General features: G+C 38.9%; 1 protein-coding gene and 1 long non-coding RNA gene across 5 annotated transcripts in view; both read left to right on the plus strand.

Moving 5' to 3' along the window:
- Positions 1 to 7,949, plus strand: part of st3gal4 (ST3 beta-galactoside alpha-2,3-sialyltransferase 4) — a 39,279-nt gene extending 31,330 nt beyond the window's left edge. For all 4 annotated transcript variants that reach the window (XM_047392075.1, XM_047392073.1, XM_047392077.1 and 1 more), the window contains 2 exons: positions 6,891 to 7,043; positions 7,118 to 7,949. In XM_047392075.1, coding sequence (XP_047248031.1) covers positions 6,891 to 7,043; positions 7,118 to 7,207 — 243 coding nt within the window. In that variant the 3' untranslated portion in view covers positions 7,208 to 7,949. The remainder of the gene's footprint in view (positions 1 to 6,890; positions 7,044 to 7,117) is intronic.
- Positions 7,950 to 9,334: 1,385 nt separating this feature from the next.
- Positions 9,335 to 17,843, plus strand: LOC124883589. Its single transcript, XR_007042242.1, has 2 exons — positions 9,335 to 9,504; positions 17,489 to 17,843. It is a non-coding gene; the product is annotated as an uncharacterized LOC124883589 (long non-coding RNA).
- Positions 17,844 to 19,823: the final 1,980 nt, after the last annotated feature.

Here is a 19,823-nt window from a genome sequence, read left to right on the forward strand (position 1 = left end):
TTAAGTAGAATGAAATACTGTCTGTGTATCCGGTAGTTTCATTCATGAACGGGGAAATTAAGGTGTAAGAGTTGCTTACATTTTCTTTTCGAGGCCCCACAGAAGCAAACGGGTTCGAGAGAAGCCGGTGAAGAAGCTGTTTCGACAAGCCGAGTCTGGAGGAAAGACTACGGCCCGCAAACATGTTTACGGTAACGAACACCTGGTCACCTTCTGATCAGGAGAAACTGAGGAAGTTAGCGAGAAGCTAACCTTTGTTCACAGAACGAACGCACCTTCGGATCGGAAGAAACTGAAGAGGTTAGCGGGAAGCTAACTCTTTGTTCACGACGGATATCTTCTTCAAACTTCGCCCTTGGACAACATTCCCTCAACAGGTTCAGAGGTTGGGTTTTGGGCAGATTAACAGATTGGTTTAGGATGAAATGATCTAAACGTTTTCATGTTATGAAGTTTGTTTTGTGGAACTCGGCTATCTTGGTGCTAGCATGCTACCCGTAGCACACAGGCCGGTTCGTGTTCTTTGTATGTTTTGAAGCTAAGATAAACTTTATTTAAAGGGTGGTTTTAACCAGAACATTGCTCATAACGCGCCGTCAGCGCTTATGCATTTTAACCCTGGTATTTTAAAGGTATGTGTTGATTCTGGCGCTAAGCTATCTCTAGCTTAGCACTTTAGCTAGCTTCTTTGTTAGCCCAACGGCCAGCCGGTAAGAACCCGTGTGCTAGCATTAAGGCTAGTCAACAGAAAGGTTGTTAGTTTTCAAGCTAGTGAATAATAGTCCCTGAACATCATTTGCTAGAGTTGATAACTAAGTAAACACCATTAAGCCCTATTTCTCCAGAAAGATTTGGCTCTTTTCCAAAATACTCAATAATATTTCTTTAAATATTATTTTAATAAATAAAGGCAGTTAATTAGACACCGTTGAGAATTAGTCATCCAGGAGGTTGGTTTTATTCAGCAGATCATTATTTAAAACATTATTTTATTAAAATAATATTTAATCTGATCTTGCATTGTGAAGGGTTGTCTAAAGGTTGCTGATTATTTTCTAAGTTAGTTCCAAAACTAACTTAACTTCATATCCAGATTCTTCAAGATAATCCTTGGTTCTCAAACATAAACATTGCATGGTAATGTTGCATCACTCTTTTTGGTCATGATTTCTAATCATCTTTAATCAACTTGTTTATATTGTACATAGTCCATTAGTCTTCATTATTCTTTAATTCTGCTTGGTAGTTTAGTTGGATTGTTTTAGCATAGTAAAGAGTTTGTTGATTGAAATATGTTTGACTTTGAGTTGACTTATTTTTGTTAATAAATTCTTGTATTTTAAGAAATTGTGTGAATTCATTCCATGTGTGTGCAGAGTTTATGCTGTTCAATAATGTCAGAGCTCGTCTCACACCTTTCTATTCTGTCCTAATACCATCGCCGTAATGGGGCTGGTATTCACAGGACAATCCTTAACAGACCGGAATATTATTTGGTAAAATATTAATATTAAAATATTAATATTAAATATTAAATAATATTCTCAGATTCATATTTACAACACGAGAATGTGTGGAAAGAGCTGAAGACTGCTGTTCACGAACGCTCTCCATCCAACCTCACTGAGGTTGAGCTGTTTTGCAAGGAATAATTTCAGTCTCTTGATGTGCAAAACTGATAGAGACATACCCCAAGCGACTTGCAGCTGTAATTGCAGCAAAAGGTGGCGCTACAAAGTATTAACGCAAGGGGGCCGAATAATATTGCATGCCCCACTTTTCAGTTTTTTATTTGCTAAAAACGTTTGACACATCCAATAAATTTCATTCCACTTCACGATTGTGTCCCACTTGTTGTTGATTCTTCACAAAAAATTAGAATTTTATATCTTTATGTTTGAAGCCTGAAATGTGGCAAAAGGTTGAAAAGTTCAAGGGGGTCGAATACATTCGCAAGGCACTGTACAGGTCCTTCTCAAAAAATTAGCATATTGTGATAAAGTTCATTATTTTCCATAATGTCATGATGAAAATTTAACATTCATATATTTTAGATTCATTGCACACTAACTGAAATATTTCAGGTCTTTTATTGTCTTAATACAGATTATTTTGGCATACAGCTCATGAAAACCCAAAATTCCTATCTCACAAAATTAGCATATCATTAAAAGGGTCTCTAAATGAGCTATGAACCTAATCACCTGAATCAACGAGTTAACTCTAAACACCTGCAAAAGATTCCTGAGGCCTTTAAAACTCCCAGCCTGGTTCATCACTCAAAACCCCAATCATGGGTAAGACTGCCGACCTGACTGCTGTCCAGAAGGCCACTATTGACACCCTCAAGCAAGAGGGTAAGACACAGAAAGAAATTTCTGAATGAATAGGCTGTTCCCAGAGTGCTGTATCAAGGCACCTCAGTGGGAAGTCTGTGGGAAGGAAAAAGTGTGGCAGAAAACGCTGCACAACGAGAAGAGGTGACCGGACCCTGAGGAAGATTGTGGAGAAGGGCCGATTCCAGACCTTGGGGGACCTGCGGAAGCAGTGGACTGAGTCTGGAGTAGAAACATCCAGAGCCACCGTGCACAGGCGTGTGCAGGAAATGGGATACAGGTGCTGCATTCCCCAGACCTGGGCTACAGAGAAGCAGCACTGGACTGTTGCTCAGTGGTCCAAAGTACTTTTTTCGGATGAAAGCAAATTCTGCATGTCATTCGGAAATCAAGGTGCCAGAGTCTGGAGGAAGACTGGGGAGAAGGAAATGCCAAAATGCCAGACGTCCAGTGTCAAGTACCCACAGTCAGTGATGGTCTGGGGTGCCGTGTCAGCTGCTGGTGTTGGTCCACTGTGTTTTATCAAGGGCAGGGTCAATGCAGCTAGCTATCAGGAGATTTTGGAGCACTTCATGCTTCCATCTGCTGAAAAGCTTTATGGAGATGAAGATTTCATTTTTCAGCACGACCTGGCACCTGCTCACAGTGCCAAAACCACTGGTAAATGGTTTACTGACCATGGTATCACTGTGCTCAATTGGCCTGCCAACTCTCCTGACCTGAACCCCATAGAGAATCTGTGGGATATTGTGAAGAGAACGTTGAGAGACTCAAGACCCAACACTCTGGATGAGCTAAAGGCCGCTATCGAAGCATCCTGGGCCTCCATAAGACCTCAGCAGTGCCACAGGCTGATTGCCTCCATGCCACGCCTCATTGAAGCAGTCATTTCTGCCAAAGGATTCCCGACCAAGTATTGAGTGCATAACTGTACATGATTATTTGAAGGTTGACGTTTTTTGTATTAAAAACACTTTTCTTTTATTGGTCGGATGAAATATGCTAATTTTGTGAGATAGGAATTTTGGGTTTTCATGAGCTGTATGCCAAAATCATCCATATTAAGACAATAAAAGACCTGAAATATTTCAGTTAGTGTGCAATGAATCTAAAATATATAAATATTAAATTTTCATCATTACATTATAGAATAATAATGAACTTCATCACAATATGCTAATTTTTTGAGAAGGACCTGTATATGCAAGCAATGCCTGGTTTAGCTTGTTTACTGCAACATGTTTGTTTTCACTTCCTTTGAGAGTGGGCTGGTTTCTGTGAAACTTGGCTGTGCGTTTAGCGTTGATGTCGAAATCGATAATAGTGAAATCATCTGAGATAAGACTGCCCCACCTTCAAATTCACTTATCTCCTGAGGCAGTTAGTCTGTTGTTTTTCCTCACTGGTCCTCCTACCTAACAAGAACTGTGCCTTCCTTTACCTAAAGTCTTTTAACTGAGAATCAGTTGTGTATGATTAACCTTGTAAACGGCAGGTGTTGAAATACTTAAATGCAACAGAATCCAAAGAAGGCTTGAAGAAAAAATTCCATTTGATTTTTAAAAGGCTTGTGAAGTTAAAATATATGGGTAACCATATTCATATATAGAACATTTATTCAAGATAACTTTATTAAGTAGCAAATATTAACAGTCCTTTCTGGCTTCTTAACAGAGGCACAAGCTGGAGATCTCAAGAATTGCTCACTGTAGTCTATACTTGTAGTTGATAACCAAAGTAAAACTCTCAATACCAAAGACTTCAGTTTCACATGAAAATATTGAAATACCCCATGTTAAACTTGACTTCGTATTCAATACTGAGACTTTTGGGTGTGGCAGACTTCTAAATTACTCCATCTCGTCTTAAGACATTGGAGATCACGGGTTATTGTAAGCTTTTTGCTGCAACAAAGCCTCTGGGTGTAACTTCTTTCCATAAAAGACAATGCTTTAAACTTCCACCCACAAGGTCAGTGTTTTTACCTGTATCAGTGTTTTGTGGTATTACCTCATCTCTCTCGAGTCTAAAATCCACTAGGTTTTGCAAACTCAGAAGAGATATGTAAAGGCCATTTTGTTTGCCCATTAAAGTTGCCAAATATGGTTCTTCACCCTGTAGCTGCAAAAAATGGAACCATGTTGGGAGGCTTAAGCAAGTGCCTTAAACTAGGAGACATAGCAACTTAGACGGTTATCTGACGTTTTGTCATATTGACTTTCGTTATTTCAGAGCAAGCAGCTATGTTTTTATGACACTTATTGTTTTATTTCTGAAATCTGCTTCCAGAAAACAGAACTATACACCAGATAACAAAATATTGTAGCTTTTTATCTTTTGTTTTAATGAAAATATTTGATAATTTTATCAGATGTGAGTTTTTAAAGCAGACTGAGCAATGTTTATGTCCTAAGCAGTTTACATACAGGCCTCACAGAGGAGATGGAGAACGCAAACCTCACTTTGCTAAACCTACTTTTTTTTTTTTTTTTAAACACCTGGATTTTAATGGGACAAATCACAGCTTTTATTTTTGGATTTTTTTGTTTTCTTTCAATACAATTTAACATATTTTAGTCTAAAGGCTCCATGGACTGTTTTAAGTAATAATTTGCTGAGGTGGGTCCTGGATTATTATTATTATTTTTTAAATAAGAGGAAACTGAGTAGAGTTGACAGTTGTCTCTCAGATTTTAAAGTACTTCAAGTCAGTGTTAATGAATTTAACAAATTTTATTAAGCCTAGATTATTTTGGTACAATGGTTTTTATCTGTTGTTTTTGTAAAGATTTTATTTTTTATTTATTTTGTAAGTCTTGCGCTCCTCTCCTGTCTCGCTTTGATTTAATTTGTGGAGCCTGGAGCACTTTGAGCACTAGATTAGTTTTTTGTTTTTTTTTATGGTTCTGGTTGTGTTATGTTGTATGAATGTTTTGAACCACAGCAAAACAAATGTAACTATGGGTGTCAGTAAAGTAACATTGAACCCTGCTATTGCATCGGTGATAATTATGCAAATCTGAAACACGTGATGGCTATAAACTGACATCATGGTCCAATTATGAGGTACTGCAAGTTGTCCTTTCATGGACAGAGTTGTTGAGACACACTTTTCATGACTGTATTCGATGTGCAGCAATTTTGAAATGTTAAATTACTAGCTCTTGGCAATGGCACATTAATCTTGTGGAACTGTTAAGAATTTGCATTTCGATACTTCTTAAAATGTTTTGGTGGATGTGGTCCAGGACCACAAATCTATCTGGAATTAAATACATATTTTGTAGATTAAAATAAACTGCACAGCTCCTTACAAAGCTATTTGTATACCCTCATTTTTAGGTTTTGTCACATAAGAACCACAAACTTTAATGTGTTTTATTTGGATTTAATTTGAAGGGCTAACACAAACTATACTCAATTAAAAAGGAAAGTGAATTGCATGATTTTTATTCTTTTTTTTTTTTTTTGAGTAAAAATCGGAAAAGTGATGTATTGGCCTTTCTATTTTCAGATGATGAACTGAAAAGTCTGGAGATTTTCAAAACTTGGGATATTGTGTTATAACCTAACCCTGCTTCAGACTTCTCCGCAACTGCCTCCTTCACCTGTCGGCTGTGTTCCTTGGTCCTGATTAAGCCGTTTGTCCACTAATGTTCTCTAATAAACCTCTAAGGCCTTCACAGAGCAGCTGTAATTATATTGATGTTAAACTTGTACCAATTAAGGGATTTCTGAAGGCAGTTGGTTGATTTTATTTAGGGGTATTTAATTAATTTAGGCTAACTATATAAATGCAAGGCATACTTTATAGATTTTAATTTTGAAAATCATTAGAAATGTCTTTCATTTCACAATTTTGAGCTGCTCTCAGATACATTTTTAATAAAATACACTCAAGTCTGTGGTTGCCATGTGACAAAATGTGAAAGTTTAAGGGTTGCCAATCCTTGGTTGGTCTTAATTTGCAGCTTTTCTGTGAGCTTAAGTTTTAGCCTCAGTGGTTTTGACCAGAAATTAATTTTTTATCAGGAATTGTATATTTAAACCATTTTTCATAAAATCAAGCAAGCCTGCATTTTATCTAAAGTCTCCCAGCAGTTGAGCAGAAAGAAAACCTCCAACTGGGTGGTTTTAAGGCTAGCATGTTGCCTGTGTTATATTTGATACGGAGTTATGTGCATTTGGTACCTCCTATAATCTGGCTGATTGAGAATCAGTTAAGACTGTTCAGCTATTGAGACATGTTAAATTAGATTTTTAGTATGATTTCTGCACACTCAAAGCTGAGCTTCAATAAACTCAATGCAGCAGCAACTTTGTCTCTATCTAGTAGTAGATAAATCTTTGCTGAAATTATGCAGGAAGTAAATGAAAGACATGAAACGCAACGCTTTCTAAAATGCACATTTCTTTAACTCTGCTCTAGATTCATATTCTATATTTACTCGTGTTTTTCTTTCTTAATGTTGCCTTTTTGTAATTGCTTTAGGTTGTTTTTCAGGAGTGACAGTTTGTTTTTCAGCAGTTGTAATGTTCCCCTCTTTGCTACAGATTCCTGTACACCCTACATCAGGCATCCTTGCTATCTTTGTCGCGCTCAACTACTGCGATGTGGTTCACATTGCTGGATTTGGTTATCCCAGTTCAAAGAATCAGCAGCAACCCATCCACTACTATGGATACAACACTATGAAATCCATGAAGGTGGGTGGTGGCCATGGTTTTGCATTGTAAATGTTTTCTGTCCCTCTCTCTGAACTGATTTTTCTGTGTTGCAGAATTCTTACCATGATCTCAATCATGAAGCTGAAGCCTTAAAAAGACTCAAGGATTCAGGAGCGATTCTTTACTTACACCAACATATATGATGCAAACCATTCTCCCAGCAAAGTCCAACTTCTGATATTTATCAAAATAGGTGGTGTGATCGCAATCTAACAAAGTGCCTTTTGCATTGGGATTGAAAACTTTGCTTGCTTGATCTTTCTGTGGTAACCTGACTGTTTAAGATTTCACTTCAGCTCTGAAACTCAACATTTTGCTTTTTTTTTCACTTTCAAAATCTGTACTACAGCCTTATATTTCAACCTTTACCTCTGAAAACCAGTTAATTTTGTTGGAGAGCCTTGTCCCAGAAAGTTGCCTGTTCATTTTTGACATTGATTCACAGTCCTTGCAATGGAATGGATTAATTGTAGTATTGTTGGTAAACAACCTTTCCAAACCTCTTCTGAGGATTCACGTATTAATGAGTTTCATGTGTATGTAAAGGCAGCAGAGTTACAATAATGCTTTGGGTTTGTTCTTAATCTCGCTAAGGTTCAGGACCAAGTTTCTTTTCAGTGTAGATGTGTGTTTGGAGTCTATGGAGAATCATAATCAGCTAATTTCTTTTTGGTACACTGCTCACAAATGGACATTAGATTGACATTACTGTTTCACTTCTTGGACGAGGAATACTAGTTTCTTTTTGATCATTTGTCATGTTTTTGATTTATTTTGAGTCATTTAATTTATTTAATTAGTTTACTCAGAGAAAAATGTTTCCACTGGATATTTTTGTATGTACAAAATGAAGTACATTTGTAATTAAAAACATGATCAAAATGAGTTCTCAACTTATTGACATTTTGGATTTGTGACATTATTTTGGTCAGGAGTGAAGCTGAACTCAACATGTTTGTTTTTTACCAGTAGTGTGCACAGAGGCTATTGGCATGTATAATATATATATATATATATATCTATATCCGAGTAGTGAAAATGGTCAACCTAAAGTGTAAGAATACTTCCACTGTAATATAAAGCGGCTTTCAACAGTTTCCACAGAAATTTCCAACAACGGCTGGTTTGGTTTTACAGTTGAAAAAAAGAAGCCTTTTCTTCCAAAAAAAACACCCTCCAGGCCTGTTCGTAATATTTGAGAAGCTTTTATGGAAATGTGTTTATGCTCTGATGAACCTAAGAGACTAAATGTACATCCTTCGATCAAACGAGGTGTAAATATTTTGACAGGTGGGCGGGACATCCTAGGGCGGGACTTCCGGTGGTGGGACTCCCAGTGGCAAAACCGGATATTGTCATTAACCGGATGTTGTCATCACAAGGGAGTGAATCTTTCTAAATGTATGTTTTTTAGATGTTTTTACATAAAAAAAAGAAAACGTAGTTTCTCCACTTTAAAGGTCTCTCAGTTTGATGCAGGCATGTCACAAAATTCTGATAAAAAGAGAACCTGACAGAATTGTAAATTCATTTTGTTTTAACTTAGGGCTTATTTAGATGGTTGTTTTTACATCTAAAAAACAAGGAAGACAAAAAGTAGATACAGAACCTTTCTTCCTCGGCTCAAATGTTTGAGTAATCTAATCTGCACCAGCAATTTATAGAGATGATCTAAAACAGAGAAACAAATTAACTGAAAAAAATAGTTAAAAAGTAAGCTAAACATGGAATTATCTAAAATTTTATGAGTGCTCAGTATGATGTTTCCAAATTAGAAATGGATTCTACAGCTAAAATACTTTGTTTGGAATCATGAGAGACTCCATTTGGTAAAATGGATGAATTTTAGTTACCTTAAGCTTTTCTTTTTTTCATCTTAGAGCAATAGTTATTGAGGATTTAGAGAAAACAGTTTTCTCCTCATCCCACATGGGAGCCAGAGGTTGTATCCTGTAGGTGTGGTCTACGTTAAACGTCACAAGAAACTGAAAAATAAAAATAAAAGTTTAAAAAGACCTTAGACATGTCACTGTTTATTGTGGATTGTCTCAATGTCTTCACACTGACTGTAGTCAAAGTAATTAAGACTACCATGCTCCTTCCTGGACTTGAGCATTGTCTCTGACAATACACATCCACTGTTTATTGAATAGGTGATCAGACCTTAGACACGTTACTGTTTATTGAATTAACGCGTCTGCGGCAAGTGGGCGTAGCCCTGCACGTTAATCGGATTTCGTCATTGGAAACAGAACAGAAGGTGGTGAACATTCTGCTTCTATTGAGAAATACAACGCAATCTTGAGTAGTAAGTATTAATCTGTAAGAATTTATTAAGTGTGTGTGAATGCTCGTTGGATGATAATAATGTTTAACTTATATTCTTTAGAACCCACGAGTGACGAGCTGGATGGTATCGTTTTAACACAGTCTGACTACGGTAATTATTAACTGCAACAACATCTGGTTTAGTCAACTGGTGAATGCTATTTTGTGATTTAAAAAATCATGAGACTCAAAATTATTGTCCCTGGACCTTGCTGACATATGGCATTGAGTGTAAAGAAATAACAATATTTCCTCTTAACCCTGTACTGTCTGACCATTTTTTTATAACTTTTGAGTTTCATTTAACCAAGTACTCCACATCTGAAAAAAAATTTCATTATAGTAGATTATTATCAGACAATGCTGTAACAACCTTTAAAGAATCTGTTCAACTTTTAATTTCTTCATTATCACAGAAAAACACAGTGGAGGGCAATAATTTTGTTTCTTCCCCTTCACAAATTGATTCTCTTGTTCATAGTGTTACTTCATCATTGCGTGGTGCATTAGACAATGCAGCCCCCTTGAAAAAGAAGGTAATTATTCATAGGAGGCTGACTCCCTGGTTCAATTCAGAGCTGCATGCTTTAAAGCACAATGTTAGAAAATTGGAGAGAAAATGGCGCTCTACACACCTAGAGGATTCCTACTTAATCTGGAAAAATAGCCTCCTGTTGTATAAAAAGACACTTAGCCAAGCCAGAACAGCTTATTTCTCATCATTAATAGAAGAGAACAAGAATAATGCTAGGTTTCTCTTTAGTACAGTTGCTAAACTTACACAGAGTCATAGCTCTGTTCAGCCATCCATTCCCTTAGCTCTCAGCAGTCATGACTTTATGGGATTCTTCTTAAATAAAATTGATTCTATTAAAAATAAAATAATTGACATTCTCCCGAAGATGATTACTTCATCCTCAGCAAGTGAGACAACATTGGAAGTAACTGTAGAACCTGATTTGTGTTTGGACTATTTTGATCCTGTGGAGCTTCCTGAGTTATCAGAAATATTAGCTTCATCTAAACCTTCAATTTGTATGTTAGACCCAATCCCAACCAAATTATTTAAGGAAGTGTTCCCTCTGATTACGAGTCCCATTTTAGGTATGATTAACCTATCCTTAGTAAATTGATATGTACCACAAGCTTTTAAGATAGCTGTAATTAAACCTTTACTTAAGAAACTTTGCTTGATCGAGATGACTTGAAAAATTACAGACCTATATCCAATCTTCCATTCTTATCTAACATTCTTGAGAAAATAGTTACTAATCAAATGTGTGAGCATTTACACAGCACTGACCTGTTTGAAGAGTTTCAGTCAGGCTTTAGAGCTCATCATAGCACTGAAACGGGTCTGCTGAAAGTCACTAATGATATTCTTATGGCCTTAGATAATGGACTTGTGTTTGTACTTGTCCTTTTAGATCTCAGTGCTGCATTTAATACAGTCAATCATAATATTCTCTTAGAAAGGTTGGAATATGCTGTAGGGATCAGGAGAACAGCACTAGGCTGGTTTAAATCTTATTTGTCTGACAGATTCCAGTTTGTTCATGTAGCGTCCCGGTCGAAATGATGGTCTCTCAAACTGATGTTTCACAATCCTTTTATTGTGCGGCCTTTCTTGTGAACACACCGTAAGAGCTATAAATATACAAAATAAATATACTATTAATAACTCAACCAGTATGTGCTTTTAACCCTTTAATATTGCCTTCTATTTTTACTATACTGTGAAATAAAACAAGATACACTATGTTGCAACTGTTTGTGTCTTTACACAGCATATATAACATTGAAACATTTAAATTGCTAAGCATAACTTAACAAAGAACATGAGCACCCTCTATTGAGAAAAGACGTAACTGCTACACTTAGTAACAACCCATATGCTCCGTGAAATATAACTAAACACACATTTTCACCTCTAAATGCCAATACCAACCTTGTTCCCTCCTCGACCAGGTGCTAAGAAACAATTTGCTGCTTGAAATTAAACCTTAACAATATCCTTCTCCTATACAACCGTGGGGCACACCTTCTCTGAGCACACAGGAATCCGCGCCGTTGCTGCTGTACCGTTTGCGGAAATCGATTTACGACACCTTGCTGTTCTGAGCTTTTCAGAATAAAAGCATTGGCTGCGTTACTGCTGCAGCAAAATAATAAACACTTATGAACCAACTTAAAAATACAGAACATATTAGTAAGGTCCTTTACACTCCCACCAAATCATTAGAGCTTAACAAGCAAACAAAGGAACGATAATGATTTCCTAATGAAGGAATGACCTGTAACCTTTAAAGTCAACGAAAACACAGTCTATAAAACAAAACAAAAAAAACGGATGAACCTTAAATTGCAGAATATAGTTAAACAGTCTCAAATGGAGGAACCAGTTTCTGTACAGGGCGCTCTACTATAGAAGGTTTGCTGGAATATTGTCCTTTCTCCATCTTCTTGTCTCCAAAGCGAAGCTTTACTTTCCTTACAAGTCCATCTTTGTCAGTCACTGTGTCTATTACACGTGCTAATCTCCATTCATTGCGAGGTAAATCGCCCATCTTCTCCATGACAACATCTCCAACCTTTACGTTTCTCCTTGGAGTATGCCATTTCTGCCTTATTGCGATGTTGGATAGATACTCTCTCTTCCAACGTGACCAAAACTGTTCTGCTAGGTACTGAACCTGCCGCCACCTTTTCCGTGCATACATGTCCTCTTTGATGAATTTACCTGGAGGTGGCAGGCTGCCTTAGACTTCATAGTAAGCAGGTGATTTGGCTCTGGGCTGTTTGGGTCACTTAAGTTGTCCACTGTAAGAGGTCTGCTGTTCACAATGGCCATCGCCTCATAGAAGAATGTCCTTAATGATGAGTCATCCATTCTGCCTGACGAAAGCGAAGCTGTTGAGCACAGAACGTTTCGAACTGTCCTGATTTGTCTTTCCCATACACCTCCTGTATGGCTTGAATGAGGAGTATGCATTTTGAAGTCACACTGTTTGCCGGCGAGAAATGTGGTAATGCGGTTAGGGTCGACTTGCTTTAAAGCTTCCTGCAGTTCGTTTTTAGCTCCGACAAAGTTGCTTCCTTGATCGCACCTTATCTCACTGACTGCTCCTCTTATGGCTATAAAACAGTGGAGTCCATTGATAAAGGCGTCCGTAGTCATGTCGTCTAACATTTCTATGTGCACTGCTCTGCAACAAAGACATGTAAAAAGAAGTCCATAACGCTTGTGCACTTTGCGAGCTCGCTTGGTTAGAAAGGGACCAAAACAGTCCATTCCACAAAATGTAAACGGTGGAGATGGATCTAAGCGCTGTGTTGGGAGATCCGACATTTTCTGTTCCTCTGTGCCTCTTCTGAGTCTGCGACACTTTACACATTGGTGTATAAAGTTTGTCACAGCCTTGTTGATGCCTGGAATCCAAATCCATTTGACCTGATCTCATTGATTGTCAGTCCTTTCCCTTGATGTTGCACTTTACTGTGGAAATGAGCTATTATTAGCTGAGTGATGTGTTGACCATTTGGAACTAATAATGGATGTTTCATTGCGGAGGAGTATGAAGCATCTTTGAGTCTTCCTTCCACCTTAAACAGTCCATCATTATCAAGAAAAGCGTCCATTTTGAACAGTTTGCTTTTGCGAGGGATTGCCTTTCCATGCTTGAGCGTCTTTATCTCCTCTGCATATTCACTTGCTTGTATGTCTCTTAGAATAACACATTGTGCATTTTGTCTTTCTTGGACTGTACTATGGCCTGTTGTTTTATCTCCCTTGGCACAGCGAATTAGTTGAGCTATGGCTTGAGTGACTTTGTACCAAGAGGAAAACTTTCTCAACTTATCTGATAAACCCTTCTTCTCTGTTTTGAGAGTGTTCAGAACATGTACCCTTTTCACCTCTGGATCTCTGAGTGGCACGTTCATATCAATCTCTGCAGCTGGAGGAATTTCTTTATTCCACAGAAATTGTGGCCCTTTGAACCAATCTGATGAAATGAGGTAACTTACACTTGAACCTCTGGAGGCAATATCCGCTGGATTTTGCTCAGAAGAAACATATCTCCACTGCTGGGGGGTGCTGTTGAGCCTTATTTTTTGAACTCTATTGGAGACAAATGTATGAAAACGGCGGGCTTCGTTATTGATGTAGCCTAAAACTACTTTAGAGTCCGTCCAGAAATACTCGTCAATCTGTGTCAATCCAAGCTCATCCTTTAACATGTTGCTTGCAGTAATGGAGACAACAGCAGCTGTCAGTTCGAGTCTTGGTATTGTTATTACTTTAATGGGAGCAACTCTGGTCTTTGTTGTAACCAAAGCACAATGCACTTTATCGTCTTTGTTTACATGTCTTAAATATGAACACTGACCATAACCATATGAGCTTCCATCAGAAAAATGATGCAACTCTGTTTTTACTATTTGGCCAAAGCCTTTAGGAACATAACAGCGTGGTATGGCGATTTTCTCCAGGTTCTTCAAGTCATCTTTCCAGTCATCCCACACTGGTCTTAGTTCACTGGGAAGGGGATCATCCCAGCCAGTGCCTTGTTTGCATGTCTCTTGAAGCACTCTTTTGCCTGTGAGTATAAAGGGGGAGATGAATCCCAATGGATCGTAAAGAGATGCAACCATAGAGAGGATCCCACGTCTTGTAGTAGGTTGATCGTTGGGGCGAAAGCGAAACCTGAGTGTGTCTGAGTCAATGTGCCAATGAATGCCTAACGCTCTTTCAAGTTTAGAGTCATTAAAGGCTAGGTCACATGCTTGCTGTGGAGAGGCACGTTCAGATGCTGGAATGCTTTCTAACACTGTTTTGTCATTGCTTACAAATTTGTGCAGTCCAAGGCCACCTAACGCACAGAGTGTCTGAGCCTCCTGAGCGATCTGAATAGCTTCCTTGATGCTTGCAGTACTTGTTACATCATCGTCCACATAGAAATCCTTCATTATGAACTGAGATGCAAGGGGAAACTGTGTCTTGTTTTCTTTCGCAAGATGTTTTAGACCATAATTGGCGCACCCTGGAGAGGATGTGGCGCCAAAAAGGTGCACCTTCATTCTAAATTCTTGGGGCTCAGTGTCCAGGTTGCCATTTTTCCACCATAGAAATCTCAAATAGTCTCTTTCTGCTTCGTACACATGAAATTGGTGGAACATTTTTTCAATGTCACATAACAGTGCAACCCGATACCGTCTGAATCTGATAAGAACACCATCTAAACTGTTCAGCAAATCTGGGCCTGACAGCAAATGGTCATTGAGACTGTTACCTTTGTATTTTGCTGAGGCGTCAAAGACTACTCTGAGTTTGTCTGGTTTTTGGGGATGATATAACCCGTGGTGGGGAATATACCACCTTTCTCCTTCCTTTGCTTCACCGTGCACTTCCTCTGCATCACCTTTTTCTATGGTTTCACGCATAAACTTTAAATATTGCTCCTTGTACCCTTGGTCTTTCAACAGTTTGTTTTTGAGGCTTTGAAGTTGCACAGTGGCCATTTGCTTATTATCTGGTAAGAAAGGTCTCTCCTTAAATGGTAGTGGCATTTCATAATGTCCTTCATTGTTTTTATAAATACTCTCCTTTAATGTATTCAGAAATAGAATGTCCTCTTGAGACACTGATCTGTTATCCTTGTTATCATCTTTAAAGTCTGACTCAAGAACCTTGAGAGCATCAGCTGGAGTCATTAAAGGGAGCTCTTTGACTGTGACTCTGACACACAGACGTGCTAAAGGAGTCATTGTGAAATGATGTAGGGCCTACAATACTCCAGCCTAATGTTGTGTGGACAGCGTAGGGTTCGTTCTCTCCTCCTAGGATGACCTGCCTTGGAGCAGTTGTAGCCAATTAAAAGCCCAACTTCACATTCTAGCCTTGGAGGAATCTCATTCACAATTACCCTGAGATGATTCCATTGCTTTGCCATTTCACAGGAAGGAATGTGGGAGCGGTTAACTGGTATACAGTCTTTAGTGTAAGCAGGAGGAAGTTCAATAATTTCTGAGGAGTTGTAGCCTCTCACCTTGAGACCTGAGACACGTTCACTTGCCACAACTGCATCTTTACCAAGCATTGTAGTGAGCCTTAACCTTATTGAGGTAGACGTAGCTTTGATATCGTTAGACACATCTTGGTTGATGAAGACTGTGTCACTTTGGGTGTCTAAGAGTGCATAAACAAGTCTTTCTTTACCTGGTTGTTGCTTTGAAGAAACCCATACTGGTACGATCATGGAAGTGCTTACACATTGTTCGTTGGTTTCTGCATTTAGAGACAGGGCAGTTGCAGCCTGTTCTGTGTTGGTCTGAATTGAGTTCGTGGCTGACTTATTGTTGTCATAGTTGAAGTCGTGCAAACAGGTAGGGTGTTTTTTGTTACACATTTCACATACGAGTCTGTAATGACAGTCCTTTGCACTGTGTCTGGGTTTGAGACAGCCGTAACAGAGCCTTTTATCCTTTATGTATTTCCTTCGTTCCTCAAGTGATTTGCCTTTGAAGTGGGGGCAACTGTAAAGTTTGTGTCCATTGTCTTGACAGAGTATGCCCGGCGGTTTAACATTTGACCTTGGCTTAGTGTTCTCAGTCTCTGCTACCACCTGTGTGTGGAGAACACTGGAGTTGGGCCGTTTTTCCCTTTGGTAACCTTTACTAGTGATTTCCGTCAAGTCTGTAGAGTGGAGAGCCTGAAATGAAGTGATTGGATTGCACACGATCTCTGCTTCAGAAGACATGAACTCAGCAAAGTGCCTTAAACCTGGAAACTTCCTATTTTCTTTCATGTACTGAGTAGCTTGACGATTCCACCTTGCGGCTGCCCAGTTTGGTAATTTTTGAACAAGTTTTTGGTTCTCCTCACAATCATTGAGAATGTTTAAACCTTCTATGTGGGGCATAGCTTCATGACATGTCTGAATGAAATCAGCGAAAGCTCTGAATCCTATAAAGTCATTTGTTTGTATCTTCGGCCATTTTGCCAGCCTTTCTCTGAACGCTTTCTGTACAACAAATGGATGTCCATACCTTTGGTTGAGGCGATCCCAAGCATCCTGGTATACCTCACTGTCATTTCTGTAGAAGATGCCATCAAGCGTTGTTCGAGCTGAACCTCCTACATCTTTTTTTAAGTAGTGCAGCTTGTCCGCAGGTGAGATGTTCCTTTTATCAATGAGTGCAGCAAATGAAGCTTTCCACTCAATGAACTGTATTGGGTCACCTGTGAATGTGGAGGGTTCTGGCATTGGCAATCTGTTCATGGTAACACTGTCCTGTAAGGCTTGGGCTAAGTAAAGGATGTCTACTTGTGGAGGTGTGGTGGACACAACGTTGGTGTTAGGGACTGGAATCGGAGAAGAAACTGTGGGATCCCTCTGAGCTGCTCTGCTACAGTCAACATGAAGACTGCTCTCATTCTTTATATCCTGATCATCAAGTTATTAGCCTAGCTCGTGCAGCTTTTAACTACCTTTCGGCCTTTATTCTCCCTAACTCACGTTTTTCAGATTCAAGCTCCCTTCTCTGCCTTTCTTCTAAAAGTTGAATCCTTTCCTTTTGTTTTCCTTCTTCTATCAACACTTCATACTCTGCTTCCTTGGCTGCTAATTCTGCTGCAGCCTCTGCTCTCTTTACAGCTACTAGTGACCTTCCAGAGTTTGACTTACTAGCAGATGAGTGGTTACTTGAGTGTGTGACCGAAGAACTGTAAATGGATTGAGCATAGTCTGGGTTAAGAAGCTCACGTAAGCGTGTCTTCACTTTGCCGCTGTCATAGTCATCTATGCCTGAGAGTCTTTCATGTGCAACCTTGATAATATCTTTGGAGACTGCTTCACATGCATCTATAAGTCACCTTGTGTCACTAGAGGGAGTAACGCTTTCTCTAATTTCTGTATATAACACTGTCTCTTTCTTTCTCTACGATATCCATGAGTGAAATTATTTGTTTGTTATGTCTCCCTTTAGTTGGTCTCGTGTTGTACGTACTTGTTTTTTCCATTGATCATAAACTTTGAGAAGTCGTTTTTCTTTTTTATGGGCCTCCTCCTCCTGATATGCTTGCATTTTTTCTGTAGGCCTCCTTTGACGAACAGAGCATGAAGGCTCCTCTTCCTCGTTGACCTGGAGGTCCTCTGTTTCCTTTTCAGATGTTTCCATACTGACGACAGGGCGATATAGTTGACCATCGGATCCAAGAAGACCTTGGTTGGAGCCGTGGAACTGGAACCTTGGTGTTGAGCGTGGGATGAGCTTCTTCTCAGCTTGTAATGAAGCTTTTCTCAGCTTGGGTCAAGCTCTTACTGTAGCGTTCCGGTCGAAATGATGGTCTCTCAAACTGATGTTTCACAATCCTTTTATTGTGCGGCCTTTCTTGTGAACACACCGTAAGAGCTATAAACATACAAAATAAATATACTATTAATAACTTAACCAGTATGTGCTTTTAACCCTTTAATATTGCCTTCTATTTTTACTATACTGTGAAATAAAACAAGATACACTATGTTGCAACTGTTTGTGTCTTTACACAGCATATATAACATTGAAACGTTTAAATTGCTAAGCATAACTTAACAAAGAACATGAGCACCCTCTATTGAGAAAAGATGTAACTGCTACACTTAGTAACAACCTGTATGCTCCGTGAAATATAACTAAACACACATTTTCACCTCTAAATGCCAATACCAACCTTGTTCCCTCCTCGACCAGGTACTAAGAAACAATTTGCTGCTTGAAATTAAACCTTAACAATGTCCTTCTCCTATACAACCGTGGGGCACACCTTCTCTGAGCACACAGGAATCCGCGCCGTTGCTGCTTTACCGTTTGCGGAAATCGATTTACGACACCTTGCTGTTCTGAGCTTTTCAAAATAAAAGCATTGGCTGCGTTACTGCTGCAGCAAAATAATAAACACTTATGAACCAACTTAAAAATACAGAACATATTAGTAAGGTCCTTTGCAGTTCATGTAAATGATAAATTATCTTTAAAGTCCAGGGTTAATTGTGGAGTACCACAGGCTTCAGACAAGACAGAAGTTGTCGTCTTTGGACTGGAGTCTTTAAAAAAGAAACTGCTTAGTCAATCACTTAACACTGGATGGCATTAAATTGACCTCTGGTAATAAAGTAAAAAACCTTGGTGTTATTTTTGACCAGCACATGTCATTTAAATCCCATATTAAACATGTTTCTAGGATTTCATTCTTTCACCTCCAGAACATTGCCAAACTTAGGAGTGATGCTGAAAAACTAGTCCATGCATTTGTTACTTCAGGGCTGGACTATTGTAATTCTTTACTATCAGGATGTCCACAAAATGCATTTAAAAGCCTTCAGCTGATTCAAAATGCTGCAGCAACAGTTGAAAATTAAAAAAAGAGATCATATTTCTCCTATTTTAGCTTCCCTTCATTGGCTCCCTGTTAAATCCAGAATAGAATTTAAAATTCTCCTCCTCACATATAAAGCCCTTAGTGATCTAGCTCCATCATACATCAGATATCTGATTGTTCCATATATTCCTAACGGAGCACTTCGTTCTCAGACTACAGGTTTACTGGTGGTTCCTAGAGTCTCTAGAAGTAGAATGGGAGGTAGATCCTTTAGTTATTCAATTCTAGAATTGCGCCGCTCAAGGTGGCAGCTGTTACTTTTGATTCTGATTTATTATTTTTTGGGAACTATTCCTCTTGTGGTGGATACAGTTGATTTTTTTTGGATGACTGTCCACTCCGGTGTCGGATGCTGTGCAGCTTGGAGGATTTTTCTTAATACTTTCTATTTTTGTTGTTTCTTACAACCAGGAGCAGCTGATTAATATCTCAAAAGCTCAAATAATACTTCAGCTACAACCCCAAATCCCTGATGAGTTGAAAAGGAGACGCCGTGGATGCAGAGCAGAAGCTAAGAGAAGAGAGAGAAGGAGGAAGTTCAAACCATCTCTTCTGTCGATTTTGATGGGCAATGTGAGATCTTTGGGAAACAAGTTGGATGAACTCCAAGCCCTACAAAGGACCCAGCCAGAGTACCAGGCATGCAGTATCGTGTTTTACTGAGACATGGCTGCAGGATCATATCCCCAACTCCAGCGTCTCTCTGCCGGGCTTTTTAACCATACGAGCAGACAGAGATTTAAAGAGGAGCGGCAAATGTAAAGCAGGTGGACTGGCAGTACCTGTGAACAACAGATGGTGTAATCCAGGACATGTTACTGTGAAGTGTAGTCCAGATATTGAACTGTTGGCAGTAAGTTTTCGTCCATATTATTTACCCAGAGAGTTCACCAGTGTTATTTTGGCAACAGTTTACGTTCCACCTTCCGCTGTTGCTGACACTGCATGTGATGCCATCAGCTCAGTTGTTGCTAAGCTACAGACACAAAATACCAATGCTTTTGTGGCAA

The sequence above is a fragment of the Girardinichthys multiradiatus genome, chromosome 18 (assembly GCF_021462225.1).
Source record: "Girardinichthys multiradiatus isolate DD_20200921_A chromosome 18, DD_fGirMul_XY1, whole genome shotgun sequence".
NCBI lineage: Eukaryota > Metazoa > Chordata > Actinopteri > Cyprinodontiformes > Goodeidae > Girardinichthys > Girardinichthys multiradiatus.